Source organism: Odocoileus virginianus, chromosome 14 (assembly GCF_023699985.2).
Source record: "Odocoileus virginianus isolate 20LAN1187 ecotype Illinois chromosome 14, Ovbor_1.2, whole genome shotgun sequence".
Classification (NCBI taxonomy): domain Eukaryota; kingdom Metazoa; phylum Chordata; class Mammalia; order Artiodactyla; family Cervidae; genus Odocoileus; species Odocoileus virginianus.
The window spans coordinates 28,595,213-28,615,501 of NC_069687.1; the positions used below are offsets into that span (position 1 = coordinate 28,595,213).

Genomic DNA, 20,289 nt, shown 5'->3' on the forward strand with positions numbered 1-20,289 from the left:
CTTTTAAAATTGAGAGTTTGTTCCTGAGTTCAAACGTTCTCAACAAAACTTCCCATTTCGGTAACCACTGTACTTCAGCAAATGATAATAGTTGTTTATGATCAGCTTCTGTATTATCATAAAGATTATATTCTTGATGTCAAAGTGTTAGCTTTTATGTCATTTATGTTTTTTGTTCCATCAATAAGTATACTAGAACATCTGATGTTATATTAATAAGTACAAATGAAATTATGAAGCAAATTGGTGAAATATTAAAAACTGGTTAAAGGTTTTATGGGGATTCTTTGTACTATTCTTGCAACTCTTCTGAAAGTTGCAAAGTATTTCAAACTAAAAAAAAAAAGACTGATTGGTAAGTAACCAAACTGCCAAAATTTATCTACTATCATGATTGTAAACATTATTAGATCTTTTTAAATGGTAAAAATAAAAAAGCAAGCTAATAAACAATATAAATTACTTTCCCAGTTTAGGTGGTAGTATAAAATTATAAACTCAAAAAAATAACCTGATTAAAAATCAACATCATTGTAAAAACTACAAGTTATAAAAGGAAGTGCTTATGTTTTTTAGATTTTTGCATATGCTCTCAGTTAAAATAGTACATGGTCCTGCTGTTTGTGACTCCTACTCGGCTCAGGCCTGCAGCTTTCCTTTGAGAGGGAGACAAAACCTGAGTGGTCTCTGCCCTTTGCTGCTGACCCCAAGCTTGGATGTTGCACCAATGTCAAGTTCCTGTAAAGTGTTTCTGGGCGCCTACTCACAGTTTCTGTACTTAATTCATTTTGGACCAGTACCATGTTTTGATTGGCACTGGTGTTAGGGACGCTGTGTGGAAAAACTCGTCTGGTCTCCTAATATGAATTTTTATCCCCCGCTTACAACAAGCAATTCTCCAGTTATTTAGGGACACCAATTATGGGTCCTTTAAATCAGTTTTGACACTGCCTGGAATTAGAGTCAGATCTTACAGGTTTAAGAGCTCAAGCCCTCAAGACTTCCCTCCTCCACTTCAGATGCTGACACGTCCAGACTGTCACCTGTGATTCTGATGGACCAGCTATAAACTAGAGGCCCAATAATTTGCTAGAACAGCTCACAGAAATCAGAATAACAGTTGACTCACTAGATTACAGTGCATTGTACAAGGACACAACTCAGGAAAAGCCAGATGGAGGAGATGCCCAAGTGGAGAACAGGGCCTTCTGGCACCTGCACATATTCAACAACCCAGAAGCTCACCACACCCCTTCGCTTAGGGTTTATTTTTATTTTTATGAAGACCTCATTACTGTAGGCACAACTGATTAAATCACTGGTCTATAGTGATTAACTTGATCTCCAGCTCCTCTTCCTTCCCCAGAGATTAAGGTGTGGAACTGAAAGTTCCAACTCTCTAATCACAGGTTTGGTTCCCTTGGCAACCAGCCCCCACCCTGAGGCTGTCCAGGAGCTCCCAGTCATCTCATTAGCAAACAGCAAGACATGTACCACTTCAGAGATTCCAGGTACCAGGAAACAGGGTAGAGACCAAATAGTATCTTTTATATGACAGACACATACCATTTCCAAGTGTTCTTTCTGAATTTGGGACTTGATCTTGGAGCAATGTCAGAAAGAATCACTAAGAAGGCTGGGTGATCTGGGTGATGCCTGTGAATAATAATAATTTTTTTTTTAAAAGATGTGAAAGGATTGGAATTCATTTTACAAAGTCCAAATGAATTTTTTTTTTCTGTTTGCATCATGACAATACAATACGGATGAAAAGAAATAAGTCACAGGGACATTCTGTGTCACACTTTCACGGTCTTCCTTTCCCAATGATTATTGGAATGCCAGCAATGAAATATGACCAAAGATCTTGATTCCAACACTGGGACTGAGACTTTGAAAAAAGGGTGTCTGGTAGTATTAGTTTCCACTTGAGAATTAATGTCCATTTGTATTTATTTATTTTTTTCCACTGCCACCAACAGCACTGTGCAGCTTTATTAACCATTCAAGTACAGTAGCGTCTGTAAGATCGGGACAGAATTGGGATTTAAAAGCGAACAGATATTCAGCATCTAACAATTTGAAAGAAGCCACTACATACTCTTTTCACAGACATGTTTTCACGGAGCCAATACAGTACTAGCAATTAACCCAGCACACCAGGCGTACTGAAGTAGAAAAGATGCAACAAGAAAAATAGCTACATTAGAAAGACTTCAACACTTTAGAAAAAGAGTAAAACACTTTTCGTTTCTCCCCTTTAGCCCCTAGAACATCATACCGTCTGGATCTACCCATACAGTCCTACATCAGCTTCTAGAATATTTGTCAGGAGGGCAAAAGTAAAATGACACTGGCCAGTACAGTCTTTGGATATTTAGGAAGGGGAGGGGGAGAAAGTCAGTTCTCAGATCAAATTAGTCGGCTTCAGTCTCATCAGCAGGATCTTTGGAGCCTTTGTTCTCCCGCACTTCTTCAATGTGCTTGTCCTTCTCTCGCAAACGCTCCAGTTTGGCAGCCATTTGTGCCTCCTGGTTCTCTTTGTTGGCTTCCATCTTGTGGGTCAGCTTCTCTTCCGCCATTTTACTGAAGCTGTTGTTCTCCTCTATCGCTTTCTGAAGCACTTCTTTCTCGTGCTCCCGTTTCTCAGCAAGCTGCTTGAAGACCTCAGCTTCATGGGACTTGCGTCTTTCTTCTGCAGCTTCTAATTTCTTCTGAATTTCCTCCAGGGAAAAATCCTTCTTCTTAGGAGGGGAAAGGGGAAGTTCTGGGACAGATTCTTTTGATTGAGGACTGAGAATCAGCTCAAAAGCCTGACCTGAGGCACGGTTCTCCAGTTCCTTCACCTGGATATCAGAAGCAGCCGTGGTGAAGAGAAGACAAGAGACTGACAAGTGTACTCTACACGATTCACTGGCAAGGAAAACGCTCTTTCCTTCGCTCCCAATCTTCCGCCATCCAAAGCCGTCCGCGCCCCCTTCCGAACAGCTCTCGTGGGGGTATTAGCCTTCCATGGGCAGCCTCACGAACCCTGGGCGGGGGCGCTGCCCTTTTCCGCCCGCAGTCTGGCCCTCAGGTCGCTCCCTGGGGGCACCGCCCCTGTATTTATGGTTTTCAATGGGCCAGTCAGCATGTTTGTAAGATTTCCCCCCCTACAATAGTTATCTTTTTCTGTAGTTTAAGGAATATTGAGTCTTGCAGGTGAGTGGAACAGAGGGTGAGATGGCCAAGGGAGTTGTTTGCAAGAGACTAAGTGTTGGACCTGGAAGTTGGGTAAAGGAGGAGGGTAGTAAACGATGTGGGGAAGGGGGTAGGTGATGGATACTGGAAGAACGGTATTATTAGTGGATTGGATGTCTCAGTGAACTCAAAGAATTTTTGGACTGGGACTTTAGGTAAACAAGCTATAATTTGGGTACTTGAATTCAAGATTTCAGAGGTGGCTGAGAAGAGGCAGAAAATTTGCTTTAGATGAATAGGTCGGGGAAAAGAAAGACTAGGGTATTGAGTGGGTGAAGTCATCTTTGATACGTAAGGAGAAAGTGACCAGGAATTCCATAAGTGACAGTACCTCAGAGGCTTGGTGAGGGCCCTACAGAGCTCAGTCTGTAGTTTAAAGACCTTTAAATTCTTTTTGAAATAATTTCATATTTTAAAAAGATACAGTAGCAACACTAAAGATTTCTATAAGCACTCCACTCAGATTCTTAATTTTGTTTTTAAAGATTTATGGGTCTTCATTGCTGCAGGCTTTCTCTAGTTGTGGCAAATGGGGCTCCTCTTTCTTGCAGTGCCCTGGCTACCACTGCAGGGCCTTCTCACTGTTGGGAGCATGGGCTCTAGGCACTTGGGCTTCAGTAGTTGCGGCTCGTGAACCCAGTGGGTTGCAGCTCCCGGGCTCTTGAGTGCTGGCTCGGTAGTTATGGTGCACGTCTTAGTTGCTCTGTGGCATGTGGGATCTTCTAGGACCAGGGATCCAACCCGTGTCTCCTGCATTGGCAGGCTGATTCTCAACCACTAGACCCAGGGAAGCCCTTAAAACGTCAGTATCTAATATAATGACCATATAACTATAAACATCAGGAAACTAACACTGATATAGTACAGTTATGTAATCTTACAGACATTAATCAAATTGTGTTATCATCCCATCAATGTTCTTATTTTTGGTACAGGATTCAATCCAGGATCACACATTTTTTCATTTTGCCTTCTGGGTCTCCTCTAATTTGAAACACCTACTCCATCATTCTGGACCTTGACATTTTGAAACATACTGCCTGGTTATTTTGTAGAATGTCTCTCAATATAAGTTTTCTGATGTATGTTTGATACATTTAAGTTCTGCATTTTTGGCAAGGATACTGAGGTAGGGAAGTAACTATCTTGGTACATTTTATCAGGAGGTACATGATGTTTATTTGTCCCATTAAGTGGTGCCAAATTCGACAGCTTGGTTAAGGTGGTATTTCTTAGTTACCATTGAGTCACCAGGGAAGCCTCCCTTTTAAGTTTTTGGTTTTAGCTATGATAGATGTGGTTGAAATAAACATAAAACACCAAATAAACAAAATTATGGAAATTCGTTCTAATTAAGGATCATAAGATATTCATTATTTTGCCAGAAGGTGGTAGCAAAGTTACAATCAGATCTTGGGTAAAAATTTGCAAAAAAAAAAACCTCAACAAAACACAAACCAAACCAAATGAAAACAAAAAACAACAGCAAATTGGGAAAACAGTGGAATGTCACCTACTTATTTAATATTTTATTTTTATCTTATAGTCCTGTTATTGTTGTTGTTCAGTCACTAAGTCGTGCCTGACTCTTTGAGACCCCAGGGGTTGTAGCATGCCGGGCTTCCCTGTCCTTCACCATCTCTCGGAGTTTGCATTCAATATTAGTAAAAGAAAAAAAGCCATAAAATAAATGCAATTCTTATGTTGTAGTTTGATGAAACAAAGGATTATTTAAAAATTCTTCAAGAGTCAAAGGCTCTTTTAAAATTTATTGTTGTTTTTTAATTTATTTGGCGGCACTGGGTCTTAGCTGTAGCATGTGGGATCAAGTTCTCTGACCAGGGATCAAACCCAGAACCCCTACATTGAGAATGTAGAGTTTTAACTACTGGACCACCAGGAAAATCCCATCAAAGTTTCTTTATCAAACTAAATTTTTACCTTGTCAGTAGTACTCTACACTGAATTAATAGGTTGGATATGAAAACGAAGTTAATAGTAAATCCATAAAGTTCACTGCATTCTATGTATTTCATGATGGTATGCTATTTTGCGTCAAATTATAATATTGAACACATTCTGCAACAGGAAAATGTAGAAAAGAAATTAAGATAAAAATGTTCTTTATGGAGACTATCATAGTTGATAGTCTCCACATGAAATATTGGAGTAGAGAATGATGAGAAGAATCTGAACAAATGTCTTGTTTTCTTACTCCTATTTTCTGTCCTGTTCAGACTGTTTTCAGCATTCCCTTATCTCCTTTCCACTGCTGCCCATCTGACAAACCTTCCAGTTCATTCATTCATTCAATTCATTGTCATTGCTTATTCCTTAGTGAGTCTACCGTATGTCAGGTACTGTTCTAGATGCTAGAGATCTTGCAGTGACCAAGAAAATTAGGACCCTGCTCTGATGGTGTTTACAGTCTAGTGCAGCGCTACCTAAGAGAGCTTCCTGAAGTGCAGACAATGCTTTCTGCACAACAGGCAACAGCTCCTGGTCACATGTGGCCACTGTATCGGACAGAGAAGTTCTAGTGGGTGAGATAGACAGCAAGCTAATGAACAAATACACTGGAGAATTTTGGAAAATGAGAAGAGGTACAACAATTCAACTGAATAATTGGATGGAAACCTGGTGAGACCTCATGAAGAAGCCAGTCATAGGGTAAATGGAGAGAAAAAGTGTTCTAGTTGGCGTGACGTGCTGGATGGAGGGATAATCTTGTACCCAAGAGGAGTCACTCCTCTTCTTTCCCCACAGCCATTGGCAACTTCCATGTTTGTTGGTTGTCTCTTTGGGTTTGCATATCTTGTACATATTATATAAATGAAATTACACAAAGTATAAACTTTCGGGTTTGGCTTTTTTTACTTAACAAAGTTTTCAAGGTTCATTCATGTTATACCATTTCTTCCAAATTCCATCTTGCTCCCACCCCTTCTCGCAGTTTCTGGCCAAGGCCCAGGGTGAGCCATCCATTCAAAGGTAAGGGCAGTGAGGTCGACCCAGACCACAGGTCCCCTCAGGCCTCAGGAGCTCCAAGTACTTGGGTTCGAGGAGATGCAGTGGGAGGCGTGGGGCCAACAGCAGGTCCTCGGCCAGGTCTTCACCAGTCTTCCTGCTGCCCACCCTTCTCAGTCACATCCCACTTGCTTTGTCCTCTACACCTGCTCTTGCTTTGTCAAGGACAAGATGAAATCTACAAATCCTATCACTGCTTAGTTGTTGATTCCAAACAGAAAAGAAATAACAAATTGAAAAGCTGAAGAAGAGAATAAAGAAAACATGAATTTTCTCCCTACATGTGTCTGTCTGGGGAGTGAAAGATCCAAAAAGGGCAGCATGTTGGGGCTGTCAGTGGGGGTTTAAATTTGACTCTGCCTTGGGTGAGTCAAGGTGGCTTAGTGGTAATGAGTCCACCTGCCAATGCCAGAGTCGCAGGAGGTGCCGGTTCTCTCCCTGGGCTGAGAAGATTCCCCAGGAGAAGGAAATGGCAACCCACTCCAGTATTCTTGCCTGGAAAATCCCATGGACAGAGGAGCCTGGTGGGCCACAGTCAATGGGATCACAAAGAGCGGGACACGACTGAGCACGTGTGCACACCCATCCCTCCATTGCCTTGGGTGGGAGTGGACTCGGAAGGCTTCTTCTCAACTTAAAATTCTGTCATTCTATTTCCACTGGACAGAATTGAACACATGCTTCTGGCAACAGGGCTTCAGTTTCCAATGTCTCACAAGTCTCAGAGTCAGTAAATTTCATGGAAATCCTCAGTGACTTAGAGTCCATGGCGCGTTCCGGGCATGTGTGCAGGGTGAAGTTTCTTCAGGGAGTGGGGATGTGGCTGTGAGGAGAACCAAGAATTAAAGGATGTTTCTCTGCATTTGGGAGCTCATTCAGTGTGAATTCTGAGCCCAGGGGTTGGAATGTTGTAAGGGAAGGAGGAAAATAAAACTCTGAATATATGAAAAATGAAACTCAGAGAGACTCACACGCTTTGCTTTAGAGTTGCAGGCCTCCCCAAAGTCTGCAACCAGGAGACTTATTTCCAGGGACTGAGGACTTGGTACCCGGGCCCCTTGGTGAGGACAGAAGCCCAACATTGGCCTCAGTGCATCATGTGGACGAAGCCTGCTTCACATGCTAGCACGGTGAACACCTTACAGAACTCATCCAAAGAGCTGTGCTGGTGTTTGCTTTCAGCAATGGCTCCAGGGATTTCACTGGTGGTTCAGTGGCTAAGACTCTGCACTCCCAATGCAGGAGGCCCCAGGTTTGATCCCTAGTCAGGGAACTAGATCCCACATGTTGCAACTAAAGATCCCGCACGCTGCAACTACCACCTGGGGCAGCCAAATAAATAAATGTTTTAAAAAAGGAATAAAAAAGAAATGGCTCCATGTTTCACAAGAGAATAGCTTTATCTGCTTGTATAGTGTTCTCTTCTTATAATGTCCTCGCTGTGACATCAACATAGAATTTGGTGTCAGGAGACCTGGATTTCAGTCTTAGATCTGCCACGGGGGCATTTATGAGCTACTTAACTTCTCAGAGCCTCAATTTTGTCATCTGTGGAAAGGAAATGCCTGAGGGAATATGGCTGGTTGCAGCACAGAACCAACTAGTTTGATCAGCGGCTTGCCCGACTGCTTGCCTAGTCTCCCAAAAGGTGAAAAGCAAGAAAAGTCTCTTATACATTGTTTACCGTACGTGCTCTTATAGGAGACATTCATTTCACTTCCACAGTGCTGTTACTGATATCATCCCTTTCCACAGATGAGAAAATTGAGGCTCGGAGAAGTTAAGTAGCTTAATAATAGACCAACACTCGTGTTGAGTAACAAAATCTTTCAATCTTATGATCTCTATTGGTCTAGATCTGCACTGGCCGATATGCTATTATTTTAAACAATTATGAAAAATTAAACTAAAATCTGTCTGTGCCACCTCAGCCATGTTTTAAGTGCTCAGTGAGGCCATTGGCTGGCATGTCAGACTGTGCAGGTTTGGATTAGTGACCTGGAATGTGGGCGGGTGTTACTGTCCTCACCTGATCCACCGAGCGACCCTGGTTGCAGATAAGAGCCCTCGGACTCAAAGGCCTTCAGAAACCAGAGAGGGAAGCAAAATGAGTTGGGGGCCAACTGTGCTGGGGGAGCAGTGGGGCCTGGGTTAGACTGAGCAGTGGACATCTGGTCTAAAGAGCAGCTGCTACTCTGCTTTGGCCAGAGCTTGGCCCAGGGGTGCCAGATCTTTTCTTTTTTTTTTTTTGACATGGATAATGAATTTTTATTTTATCTTTTATTTGTACTATTATTATTTTGATATTTATTTATTTGGCTGCATTGGGTTTTAGTTACAGCATGTGGGGTCTAGTTCCCTGACCAGGGATTGAATTGCAAGCCCCTTGAATTGGGAACGCAGAGTTTTAACCACTGCACCACCAGGGAAGTCCCTGAATTTAAAGATTTCAATGTTAGATGAGCCCACCAGCCCCTAGCTGTCGAATTCTGCAGATGATCCAAACCACTGCACTTGAAACAACTTCCATGTAGTCAGCTTCTGAGTGGAGAGAGGAGATTGTAGGAATGTGGACTGGAAGAGGCCAGAACTCGGGCATGCGTGACCAGAAATGGGCAGAGTAAATAAAGGAGATGTGGCAGGAGAGAAAAACAAACCCCAAAACAAAAACACAAGCTGCTCTTTTTTTTCAAAGGGTCAAAAGTCAGAGAGGTTTCCAGTGTAGGCACTGGCTGACAGAGAACAATAGGAATCAGCCTCCAAACATGAAGGAGCTTGAATCAGAAGCAATGATTTTCCCCAGTGATCATTGAGTTGTACGTGTCAGCATTTCATTCACAGGTAAGGAAGAGCAGAAGTGTTTCCAGGCCCCAGTGTGGACCCCACAAATCCTTGTCGTACGACTTCAAAATCATGGTACAGGGAAACGTCTCAAAGTAACAATACAAGCATCTCAACAAAAGCAGCGGATGAAGGGGCTTCCCTGATGGCTCAGTGGTAAAAGAATCCACCTGAATGCAGGAGATGCAGGTTTGATCTCTGGGTTGGGAGGGTACCCCAGAGAAGGAAATGGCAACCCACTCCAGTATTCTTGACAGAGGAGCCTGGAGGGCTACAGTCCATGGGGTCTCAAGAGTTGGATACAACTTAGTGACTAAACCACCAACCTCCACCAATGGATGTAGAGAAAACAGTTTAGAGACATCACTTACCTTATGATCATCGTGCTGTTATGTGATCAAAGTTATTGCATTTCTGATTCAGTCCGTTCTTCTGACTCACAAGGGTTAGAGATAGCTTTCAAATTATTGAAAGTAAACAGCATCATGCAGAAAGTGTTTTATGAACTCAGCACTGTAAAAGAAAATAAAGCTTAAGTTAAAGTTCCAGGCTCTTTAACCATTTGTATTACTGGATTGTATTTACTATGTACTTCTGGTTTAGAAAATTCAAGAAAAAAATGGTTTATTTGCATTTCAAATTCCTGGGTTGGGTTTTAGTTATGACTGAGATGTTCTGCTGATTGTCTTAAGACTGCAGTTTTATAGTGTTTTATTGACATAACACCAGGAATGTTTCAAAAAAAAAAAAAAAGAAAAACAAACAGATTGAGAAACTTGAGTCAAACTGAGGCACACATGAGCAAAGCTCATTCAAATGTGAAAAGAACTAACTAACAGTCTTCACTAGATATTTCAAATGGGTGGGTGTTTGTTTTGTTAAAGGTCAATGTCTAAACAAACACTTGCTGAATGACAAATGCATGCCCTCTATTAAGTGCCCTGGGGATGGGACAGGGGAATAAATCCAACACTCTCATTCCCACCCTCAGCAAGTTCAGAATTCAGAAATGCAGTCATTGATATTTTCTTCTGAAGTTCAGCTGAAGTTGACAAATAATAACCGAAGGGTTAGTGTTTTCTGGGCAACAAACTAAGCATTTGAAAGTCCCTCCAGGATGCAGGCAAGAATACAGAGCTTACTGAGAAATCTGCAAAAAGTCATCGAGGTGTTTACAGATACAAGAGTTGATTCTCACTCAAAATGTGGATGTTTTCTGGAAAAGGAAATGCTGCTAAACCACACAGCTGCTCTTGTCTTTCGATCAGGGAGTGCCTTTCCTCCAGGAGTCTTTGTTCAAACCAACAGAAAGCTTGTTAGATGCCTTTTTCTCCAGGGGGTCAGTCCTTTGAGAATTTACACTATCCTGTAAAGATGTCAAGTTTTAACAGGTGGTGGTGGTTTAGTCACTAAGTCGTGTTCTGCTGTCGAGACCCCTTGGACCGTAGCCCGCCAGGCTACTCTGTCCATGGGATTCTCCAGGAAAGAATACTGGAGTGGGTTGCCATTTCCTTTTTCAGGGGATTTCCCGACCCACAAATTGAACCTGGGTCTCCTGCATTGCAGGTAGATTCTTTAGCGACTGAGCTATGAGGGAAGTCCAAGTTTTAACAGGCACCTCAGCAAAGGGCAAGACATGTTCCAGAACCTCCTGGATTAGTCTGCTTTCTGGATCAAGTTTTGCTTTCTGGATCAGTCCTGCCTTCTGGATTAGTCTGCATGGACTGCCATGGCAAAACACCACAGACCAGGTGAATAAACGGAAACTTATGTTACCATTTGTAAAATAGATAGCCAATGGGAATTTGCTGTAAGACTCAGGTGAGTAAATTAATATGCACTTATTTCTTTTTGACTATATTGGTCTTTGTTGCTGTGCTGGCTTTCTCTACTGGTGCACGGCCTTCTCTTTGCAGTGGCTTCTTTTGTTGCAGACCACAGGCTCTGGGGTGCGCGGGCTTTAGTAGTTGTGGCGTGCGGGCTCAGTAGTTGAGGTTCCCAGGCTCTAGAGCTCACACCCAGTAGTTGTGTGACACGGACTTAGTTGTTCTGCCGCATGTGGGATCTTCTCGGACCAGGGATAAAACTCATGTCTCCTGCACTGGCAGGTGGATTCTTTATCACTCAGCCACCAGGGAAGCCCAGGCCAGGTGACTTAAACAACAGAAATTTAATTTTCTTCATAGTTCTGGAGCCTGGAAGTCTGAGATCAATGTGCCTTTGGGGTTGGCTTCTGGCGAGTCTGCTCTTCCTGGGTTGTAGAAGGCGCCACTGGCTGTGTCCTCACCCAGGTTCTTAAAGACACAGTCCTGTGGTATTAGGACCCCACCCGAATGACCTCATTTGACTTTAATCACCCGTTTAAAGGGCTTCCCTGGTGGTTCAGAAGGTAAAGAATCCGCCTGCAATGAGAGAGGCCTGGGTTCAATCCCTGGGTTGGGACAATCCCCTGGAAAAGGGAATGGTTACCCATTCTAGTACTCTGGCCTGGAGAATTCCATGGACAGAGGAGCCTGGCAGGCTACAGTCCGTGGGGTCACAAAGAGTTGGACATGACTTTCACTTTCACTTAAAAGTCCTGTCTCCCCTTCATGGGTTTCCCTGATGACTCAGTGGTAAAGAGAGACTCAGGTTTGATCCCTGGGTCGCGGCGGTCCCCTGGATGAGGAAATGGCAACCCACTCCAGTATTCTTAACCGGAAAAATTCCATGGACAGAGGAGTCTGGCAGGCTGCAGTCCATGGGGTCACAAAGAGTTGGACACGGCTGAGTGAGGCATCTCCCCTCATGGGGGTGGGGTTAGGGTTCTACCATTTGAGTTTTTGGGGGACACAGTTCAGTCTGTAACAACTTCTTTCATTTTATATGTCAGATCATTTCATCTAGGAAAATGTGGTGTCTTTGAGTAATTGCTCCCCGTCCTTGATTTTATAAAATAAAACAAACAAAAAGCTATCATTCAAGGTGGGGACAGAATTTCCTGGAGAGGAGGAACAGTCAGATCCTAGAGCCCTGATATTTGTCCCCCAAGTCCCACTGTCACATGGGCGCTCTCTCATATGCACCCCAACACCACCTGTGGGGGTGGGTAGTGGTACAAATGGGGAGTATTGTTCCCCCTTTAACAAAACTGGCCTTAACTGGGAAGCAGGACCCTTCCACTTGCACCAACAGCGTGGCCAAGGTTGTGTCGCTGGAAAGAGGCTTTCCTAAGACCTAGGACATGACAAAGAGCTGAGAGTTACTGAGTACAGTAGGAAGCACATTATCCTTTGGCCGCATTATCCCCGTTAATGGTTTCACTGGAGTGACCTGCCTTGCTGTCTGATTCTTGGGTAAGAAAGATACCTAAAGCTTCCAAGTTCTATCCCAAGAGAGAATTCTAAACTTTTATTTACGTTTGCCTATTCCCCACTTACTCACCAGCAGTGACCACCCCTCTGCAGAAGAAGTCATAAACCCACATGTAGGAGGCCCCTCAACATTTTGGAAAAGGATGACCCTTTGCTGGGAACCATCACCTGTTACGTTCCATGCATGTGGCCCCACATTGAATCACTTCTACCTGCCCAGTGCTCCAGAACAAGCACTGAAGTGTGCTGGGAGCCCTTTGTGGACTACATAGCTCATGTACTGTCTTCCTCTCTAGGTCCTGGATGGTTGTGACTTTACTCCACCTTGCATCACCCTTCCTTCCAAATGATAGACATCCTGTAAGCATAATACAGGAGTCAAGAGGGAGGAGACCAAATATTTCTATCGGATCTTGCTTGGAGAGTTTATTTTTCATAATTATTAAAGAGCCTCAGACAACATGAAAACCCTCAAATCCCTGTAGGCTCCTCAAGAGTTGCACAGCAAACATGAAGGGGCTGAAAATGCATATTTATACCTAGACATCATGTGATCTAATCTTTGTGACTACATTCAAAAAAGACTATTTTTCATACATGCATTTTATCTACTAAATGAAAACTGATAGAAAAAGGAGAATTTTAGCAGCAAGCCACCAAGATTTCACGTATTTTCCTGAATCAATTGATGCTATAATTTTTAGTGTTCTGCAGTGATCCTTCAAAGCAGGTCCCTGGTCTGAGTTCTGGGAGATGATGCCAACTTATGAGTCAACTTCTGACCCTTGTGCACAGGAGTCATCTTTGAGCATTTTGAAGGACTTAAACTCGCTGAATTCCTTAAACAGAAAATTACAGAAACTTAGAGCATTGTGTTGTGAGCTTAGTCGAGATGAATTTCCAAAAGGAATTTTTATGGTTGTTGTTTGTTTTTGTTTTCTAACAAACAATGATAGAAAAGGCCAGGAAGAGAGATTCAGTTTTTCTGCAGAAATGTTTAATTTCCATGTTTTCAGTTTTGAGTATTTGGGTCTTGCAATAGCTATGAGCAAAACCTTTTCAATGCCTTGATGTCCTAGAATTAAAACAAGCCTCTCAATCATTCATTCCTACAGTAAGCATTTATCAAGGGCTCCCTGTATGGGCTTTCCTGGTAGCTCAGTTGGTAAAGAATCTGCCTGCAGTGCAGAAGACCTGGGTTCGATCCTTGGGTCGGAAAGAACTCCTGGAGAGGGAAATGGCAACCCACTCCAGTATTCTTGCTTGTGGAGGAGCTGGTGGGCTATAGTCCATGGGGTCGCAAGAGTTGGACACAACTTAGCGACTAAAAAGACGCTTACTCCTTGGAAGGAAAGTTATGACCAACCTATACAGCATAGTAAAAAGCAGAGACATTACATTGTCAACAAAGGTCCATCTAGTCAAGGCTCTGGTTTTTCCAGTAGTCACGTATGGATGTGAGAGTTGGGCTATAAAGAAAGCTGAGTGCCGAAGAATCAATGCTTTTGAACTGTAGTGTTGGAGAAGACTCTTGAGAGTCCCTTGGACTACAAGGAGATCCAACTAGTCCATCCTAAAGGAAATCAGTCCTGGGTGTTCATTGAAAGGACTGATGTTGAAGCTGAAACTCCAATACTTTGGCCACCTGAGGCAAAGAGTTGACTCATTTGAAAAGACCCTGATGTTGGGAAAGATTGAGGGCAGGAGGAGAAGGGGACAACAGAGGATGAGATGGTTGGATGGCATCACTGACTCAATGCACACAAGTTTGGGTGGGCTCCAGGAGTTGGTGATGGACAGGGAGGCCTGGCTTGCTACGGCTCATGGAGTTGTAAAGAGTCGGACACGACTGAGCGACTGAACTGAATTGAACTAGCGACAAAGTCACCTGTATGGGTAGTGGTGTACCAGGTAGGTCCTAAAGGATGCAGTGGGAAGGGCTGCCCTCCTAGCCATCAGAGGTGAATTGCCAGGACCTGCAGTGGGGTGAACAGTGCCCTGAAGGAGCCCACATCAGAAGTGGGGCCAGTTTAGTGGTCTTGGTGAGGAGAAGAGTGGCTATGTGGTTTAGAGCAGTTTGGAATGATGTGGGGTTATGTGTCCTTTGGGACCTGAGTTGCTAACTGATCCACTGTGATATGAAGTAGGATGTGAGGTTGTGGTTGAGCAGAACCGTATGGGGCCTTCTAGGAACAGAATCCCTCTCCCCCTATGTCCTTTGCATGCCTCTTGTCTATAGAAAAACTTTAGCCTCCCAGGCCTTCCCTGAGTTTTCAGAGTAAGTTTAATCAGAGATGTAAGAAAAGGCAAAAAGAAAGGAAAATAGTCAAGCAAGACAAAATAACAATAGCTTAGCCATTTACAAAGTCAAGGGCCTTTTGTTCCTCCTCAAGGCCAATACATAATATTGTGAGCCATGTCCTTTGAGCTGTTTTGCAGATACAGAAACCCCCACGAGGTAGGAGAAGTTAACTGCATACTGTACACAAGCATGTAGACTCCAGTCCAGTTGAAACCAGAAGGTTGATGGTTTTGACTCTTAATTGCCTCACCTCCAGCCAATCAGAAGAGTGCCATGAGCTTATCACACACCCCACAACCCACCTCCCTCACCCTGTATTAAAAAGGTCTGTCTAGTCAAAGCTAAGGTTTATCCAGTAGTCGTGTATGGATGTGAGAGTTGGACTATAAAGAAAGCTGTAGCGCCAATGAATTGATGCTTTTGAACTGTGGTGTTGGAGAAGACTCTTGAGAGTCCCTTGGACTGCAAGGAGATCAAACCAGTCAATCCTGAAGGAAATCAGTCGTGAATATTCATTGGAAGTACTGATGCTGAAGCTGAAACTCCAATACTTTGGCCACCTGATGCGAAGAACTGGCTCATTGGAAAAGATGCTGGGAAAGATTGAAGGCAGGAAGAGAAGGGGAAGACAAAGAATGAGATGGTTGGATGGCATCGCTGACTCAATGGACATGAGTTTGAGCAAGCTCCGGTAGTTGGTGACGGACAGGGAAGCCTGGTGTGCTGCAGTCCACGGGATCGCAAAGAGTTGGACATGATTGAGTGACTGAAATGAACTGAACTGAACTGGGGGTAGGAAGAGGAGAAGGTGGGGAGAAAAACAGGCATCTGTACATTGATGTAAAGGCAGAAGAATCTGAAAGGCAAATGAAAATGACTGGGAGGAAAAACCTCAAAGTAAGTACCACTAGAATGAGCGGTTGTTGTTTAGTTGCTAAGTTGCGTCTGACTCTCTGCGACCCTGTGGACTGTAGCCTGTCAGGATCCTCTGTCCCTGGGATTTCCCAGGCAAGAATACTGGAGTAGGTGGCCATTTCCTTCTGCAGGGGATCGTCCCAACACAGGGATCAAACCAGTGTCTTCTGCATTGGCAGGCAGATTCTTTACTCTCTGAACCACCAGGGAAGCCCCGGAATGAGCTGATGAACATAGGTTCTGGTACAGAGGCTAGCAGGGCCAGCATCTCTCTTGGAAAAGACTCCAGGGCTTTGGTGATATTATGAGATGAATTTTTACTGTCTGTGACTCTCTATGTGCTTAGTCGCTCAGTCGTGTCCTACTCTTTGTGACCCCACGGACTATAGCCCGTCAGGCTCCTCTGTCCATAGGGATTCTCCAGGCAAGAATCCTGGAATGGGTTGCCATGTTTTAAAATCTCCGCCATCTTCCTTCTGCTATGTCTTTTTCCCTTCCCCCCGCCCCCACACCTCTTTCTCTCTGTCTTACCACCCATGGGAACTCCCCCTACCCGCCTCATTTAACATTCGTTTGAGTCTTCAGAGATCTCAGCTCATTCCGTTTTGTCCGGGAGGTGGCAGTGCCTAACTCAGCCAGCAGATGTCACTGTCGAGTAGTTACGGAATCCGCCCCCACCAAGTCTCAGGCCAGAAGCTTCAGGTTCCCTTGGATGGATTTACTCCCTGCTTGGTTGGCTTCTGTAAGGTCTAAAACCTGTGCATCATATTTACTCGAGACAGTGGTGTGGCTACCTCTCCACTTCAGATATGACGTTCAAGAAGTGATCTTCCCGGGGTCTGCAATCCCCGGCTTTCACCGGCCCCCAGTGGCAGCACATTGCCTCATGCCCCAAGAAGTCACAGTTGCCCTTCAAGGCTGGTTCAATGGCATTTAATGGTATCTCACCCTGGCCCATTGCCCTCTGGACTTAGATCTTGAAGTTGTGGCCAAAATGTTAACTCCGAAGATGGAGACAGGATCAGGTACCACGAGGTCCCGAGGGCAGGAGCCAGTCTGAGTATGTCCTGTCACTTGATAGCAGACAGGCACTCCTCATCAGCTACTCAGGACTCCGGGCGCCAGGCAGTAAGTTGAGGTCAGGGAGTTTGTTTTATCTACTGATTTGGAAAAATATTTAGCCTCCCTGGAACAGGGATGTGCATTCCGTGTGCCTGAAGCCATGAAATTTGGCAAGTCCCATATCAGATTCCTAAAACTGTTATACAACTCAGTCTAATTTAGAGTGTAAGGCTTCCAGAGGGAAGCAAGTCTCTCCCTTGGTCCCAAAGTTCCTGCTGGCAATTCTTAGGGTTCAACACTATGAATCCACAACAATAAAAATGGTAACGATAATAATATCCATTGCCCAGATATGACCTACAGTTCAAGACACACAGCTTTGAGTAATCAGAAGCTTGATTCAGCCCAGAGGGAAATGTGAGTACTTGTGTAATAATTTGGCCATCCTACAAATGAAGACAAAGGTACTGAGAGCATGAGCTATAGTGAAAACATCTCCCAAGTGACTATTTCTTCCACAATTGGCTCTGCCAACCAGAAAACGAAAACCATCTTTCTTGCCATTTTTCAAAAGAGAGGTCGTTCTGGGTCTCATATAATCTTTATTCAAAATTGTCTTAAAAGGGTTTAATCCTACTTAATTTTGCATGGTATATACAGATCTGCAAGAACAAGTACTTAAAACTCTGTTCTCCAGGAAAGTAACACTTAAAATGGAAAAGTCAACTTACAACTAGAACGTCTAACATTTAACTTCCTTATGATTTAACGATACTTGTGTGTGTGTGTGTGTGTGTGTGTGTGTGTGTGCGCGCACAGAACTGCAGAAATAGCATACATTTTAGATTTAAGTAGTCCTGTGTTCAACTTGCTACTCAGCAGATTCTTCAGTTTTCTCATCTTTATGTACTGTTCCTTACATACAAGCGTATTCCACTACTTTAGTAGGATAAGGGAAAAAATGTCACAGGAAGGGAAAAGGGAGTGAAAGTTAAATAAGTTTGGGAGGTGCTGAGTTGAAAAAAGTTCAACTGACTTTTTAATTATAGGGTCACTCAGAGCCTTTAATATATTACAGTAGAATGAGACTATCACAGAGGGAGAGCAATAGACAAAGCACAACGAATATCCCAGAGTTGACCAAATTTGGGGCAACTATGGAAAATTTTGTCCACCTCATGTGAAGAGTTGACTCATTGGAAAAGACCCTAATGCTGGGAAGGATTGGGGGCAGGAGGAGAAGGGGACGACAGAGGATGAGATGGCTGGATGGCATCACCGACTCGATGGACATGGGTTTGGGTGGACTCCGGGAGTTGGTGATGGACAGGGAGGCCTGGCATGCTGCGATTCATGGGGTCGCAAGGAGTCGGACACGACTGAGTGACTGACCTGAACTGATGGAAAATTTTTCTCCTAGAGCATCTCATGGAATTCAGAAATTCAGGGAAATAATGACTTATATTCCTCAGTGTTCTTCACATTGCAAATGATAGAGATCAAACATCAGCTTAGGAACCAATAGCTCGGGGAACCGAATCAAAGGCAGGACACAGGTGGTGGCAGCCTCATGCTGACTGGGGCAGCTTATGGTAGTATTTATTGTGAAGTGACCGTGTGCCAGGCACCATTCAACAGGTTCATAATTTGTTCAGCCTCACCACGACCCCATGAGTTAAGGACAAGTATTATCTTCTTTTTACAAAAGTGGAAAATCAGGTTCAGAGACGTTGCGTCCCAGAGGTAACCCGGCAGTCTGACTCCAAGCCCACACTTGGAACCGCTATTCATTGTGAGTCTTCAGGGACTTAAATGCTGTTAAAGTTTATTCTCTCTGTATGACTCTTGTATCCTTGAGCCTCTTTCATTCTCTTCAGCTCTCTCCATGAGATTAGAGACCCGGCTCCCACCTCTGAGATTGCCCTCTTACCTGCTTCCTACAAAAGGCTCCTCCCCCTTAATGTTCTATTAAAGAACCTTCTGCAGAAGCATTCTGACTAGTCCCTGACTTGAGGTCAGGTGCCCGATGTGGGGACAGGAGTGTGGGGTGTTCTAATGAGCTCAGCTCACGTGCCAATACTGTGACCAGGAGAGTGGAGAACTACAATTAGCCACACCCGCTATGTCAACAGGGTCCTTATCGGGTGATGGGAGCAGTTCTCTAAAAGAAGGTGTGTTTTCCAGAGGAGGACTGAGGCACTGATATTCCGAGCTCTGACACACCCTTCAGTCTTTTAAGATCACAGGGGAGATATATGTAGAGTGGCCCACATATTTCTAGGCACCGGAGTAGCTTGTTAGCTCATTGCAGCTCCTCTTCAGGTTTCAGAGAGAAATATCCTCCTTTGATCAGGGCCGCTAAACTAAGCAGGTAGAAGAAACTAGCTGGGAAGGGTGCTTTGTATGAAAGCCATGGAGTTAGAATAAGGTGAGACTTTCAGGTCAAGGGCCAGGTCTTGGGGGTCAGGCCAAGCTGGAGGACAGACAAAACCAGGCCAGAAGTCCAGGGAATGAGGCAGCAAGATCCAACTTTGTCATGAAACACAGACATGTCAGAGAAAACAGGCCAGGAGTCAGCATGCAGAGGTCTAATCTTGGTGAGCAGGTAACAGGCTGCCCAAAGCCAGGTTTGGACATGCCCACTTGGGCTGGACCCCAGGCGCCTGAGGTCAGTCCTCAAATGTAGACAAGGAGGCAGGGAACAATGCCTCAGATTTCAAAATCTGGGACTGACTTAGGGAGCCAAGTGATACCAAAGAGACTTTCCTCCAGTTCTTATGAGGGAGAGTCAGCACAAACCGCACTCTGATTTTCTTCAGCCATCTATGCCCACTCATCTAAAGGTCACCACGGACCACTTGCAGGCATGGGTTGTCAAATACCAGAGAGCCCCACACACGGGACGCTTGGTGACGGTGGCTCCGGTTCTGCCTGGAAGTCTCCAGGGCAGTCTTTGCGTCAGCCGCTTTGCTGTCAGGATCAGTAGGGAGTGGGGTCCTCCTGTTTGTGATTTTTGTTCCACATTTGTCAGTTGATCGTTTCATACTGCTGCTGTGATCAGTTATCACAAACTCAGAAGACCTGGGGGGACAAAAAAACATGAATTTATTATCTCATGGTTCTGGAGGACAGAAGTGAGAACAGGCTAAAAGTCACTGGACTGAAATCGAGGTTTGGGCAGGGCTGTGTTCCTTCTTTGGGTTCTCAGGGAGGCTCCCCTTCTTTGTCCTTTTCAGCATCTAGAGGCTGCCTGCATTCTTTGATTTGTGGCCCCTTCCTCCATCTTCAAAGCCAGCAGCCCAGCATCTTCCAGTGTCTAACTCTGAATCTCCTGCCTCCATCTTTTAAGGACCTTTGTGATTACCTTGGGCCCCAGACCTTTATAATCCATGATAATCACATCTTCTCAACGTTCCTCACTTAGTCATACCTGCAAAATCCGTTCTGCTGTGTGAGAAAGCACATTGACAGTGTCTGGGGATTAGAAATGGACCTCTTTGGGGAGGGGCGTTAGTGAGAGTGCCACAGCTGTCATATTCCCCTGTAAAC

General features: G+C 44.2%; 1 protein-coding gene across 1 annotated transcript; it reads right to left on the bottom strand.

The window, feature by feature from the left end:
• Positions 1 to 1,951: 1,951 nt before the first annotated feature.
• LOC110147742 (stathmin-like) lies at positions 1,952 to 3,133 on the bottom strand. The gene is made up of 2 exons (XM_070476409.1): positions 3,031 to 3,133; positions 1,952 to 2,977 (listed from the first exon to the last, which is right to left on the bottom strand). Exons 1-2 carry the CDS (start codon positions 3,131 to 3,133, stop codon positions 2,418 to 2,420), a joined length of 663 nt encoding a protein of 220 aa, XP_070332510.1. The 3' UTR covers positions 1,952 to 2,417.
• Between the last annotated feature and the right edge of the window lie 17,156 nt (positions 3,134 to 20,289).

Bases quoted from the DNA above. Each gene is read 5' to 3' on its own strand.
- LOC110147742 (XM_070476409.1), bottom strand. From the start codon at position 3,133: ATGCTGACTGGCCCATTGAAAACCATAAATACAGGGGCGGTGCCCCCA. The intron at 2,978-3,030 runs GTTCGTGAGGCT...GCTGTTCGGAAG, and splicing joins GGGCAGCGCCCCCGCCCAGG to GGGGCGCGGACGGCTTTGGA.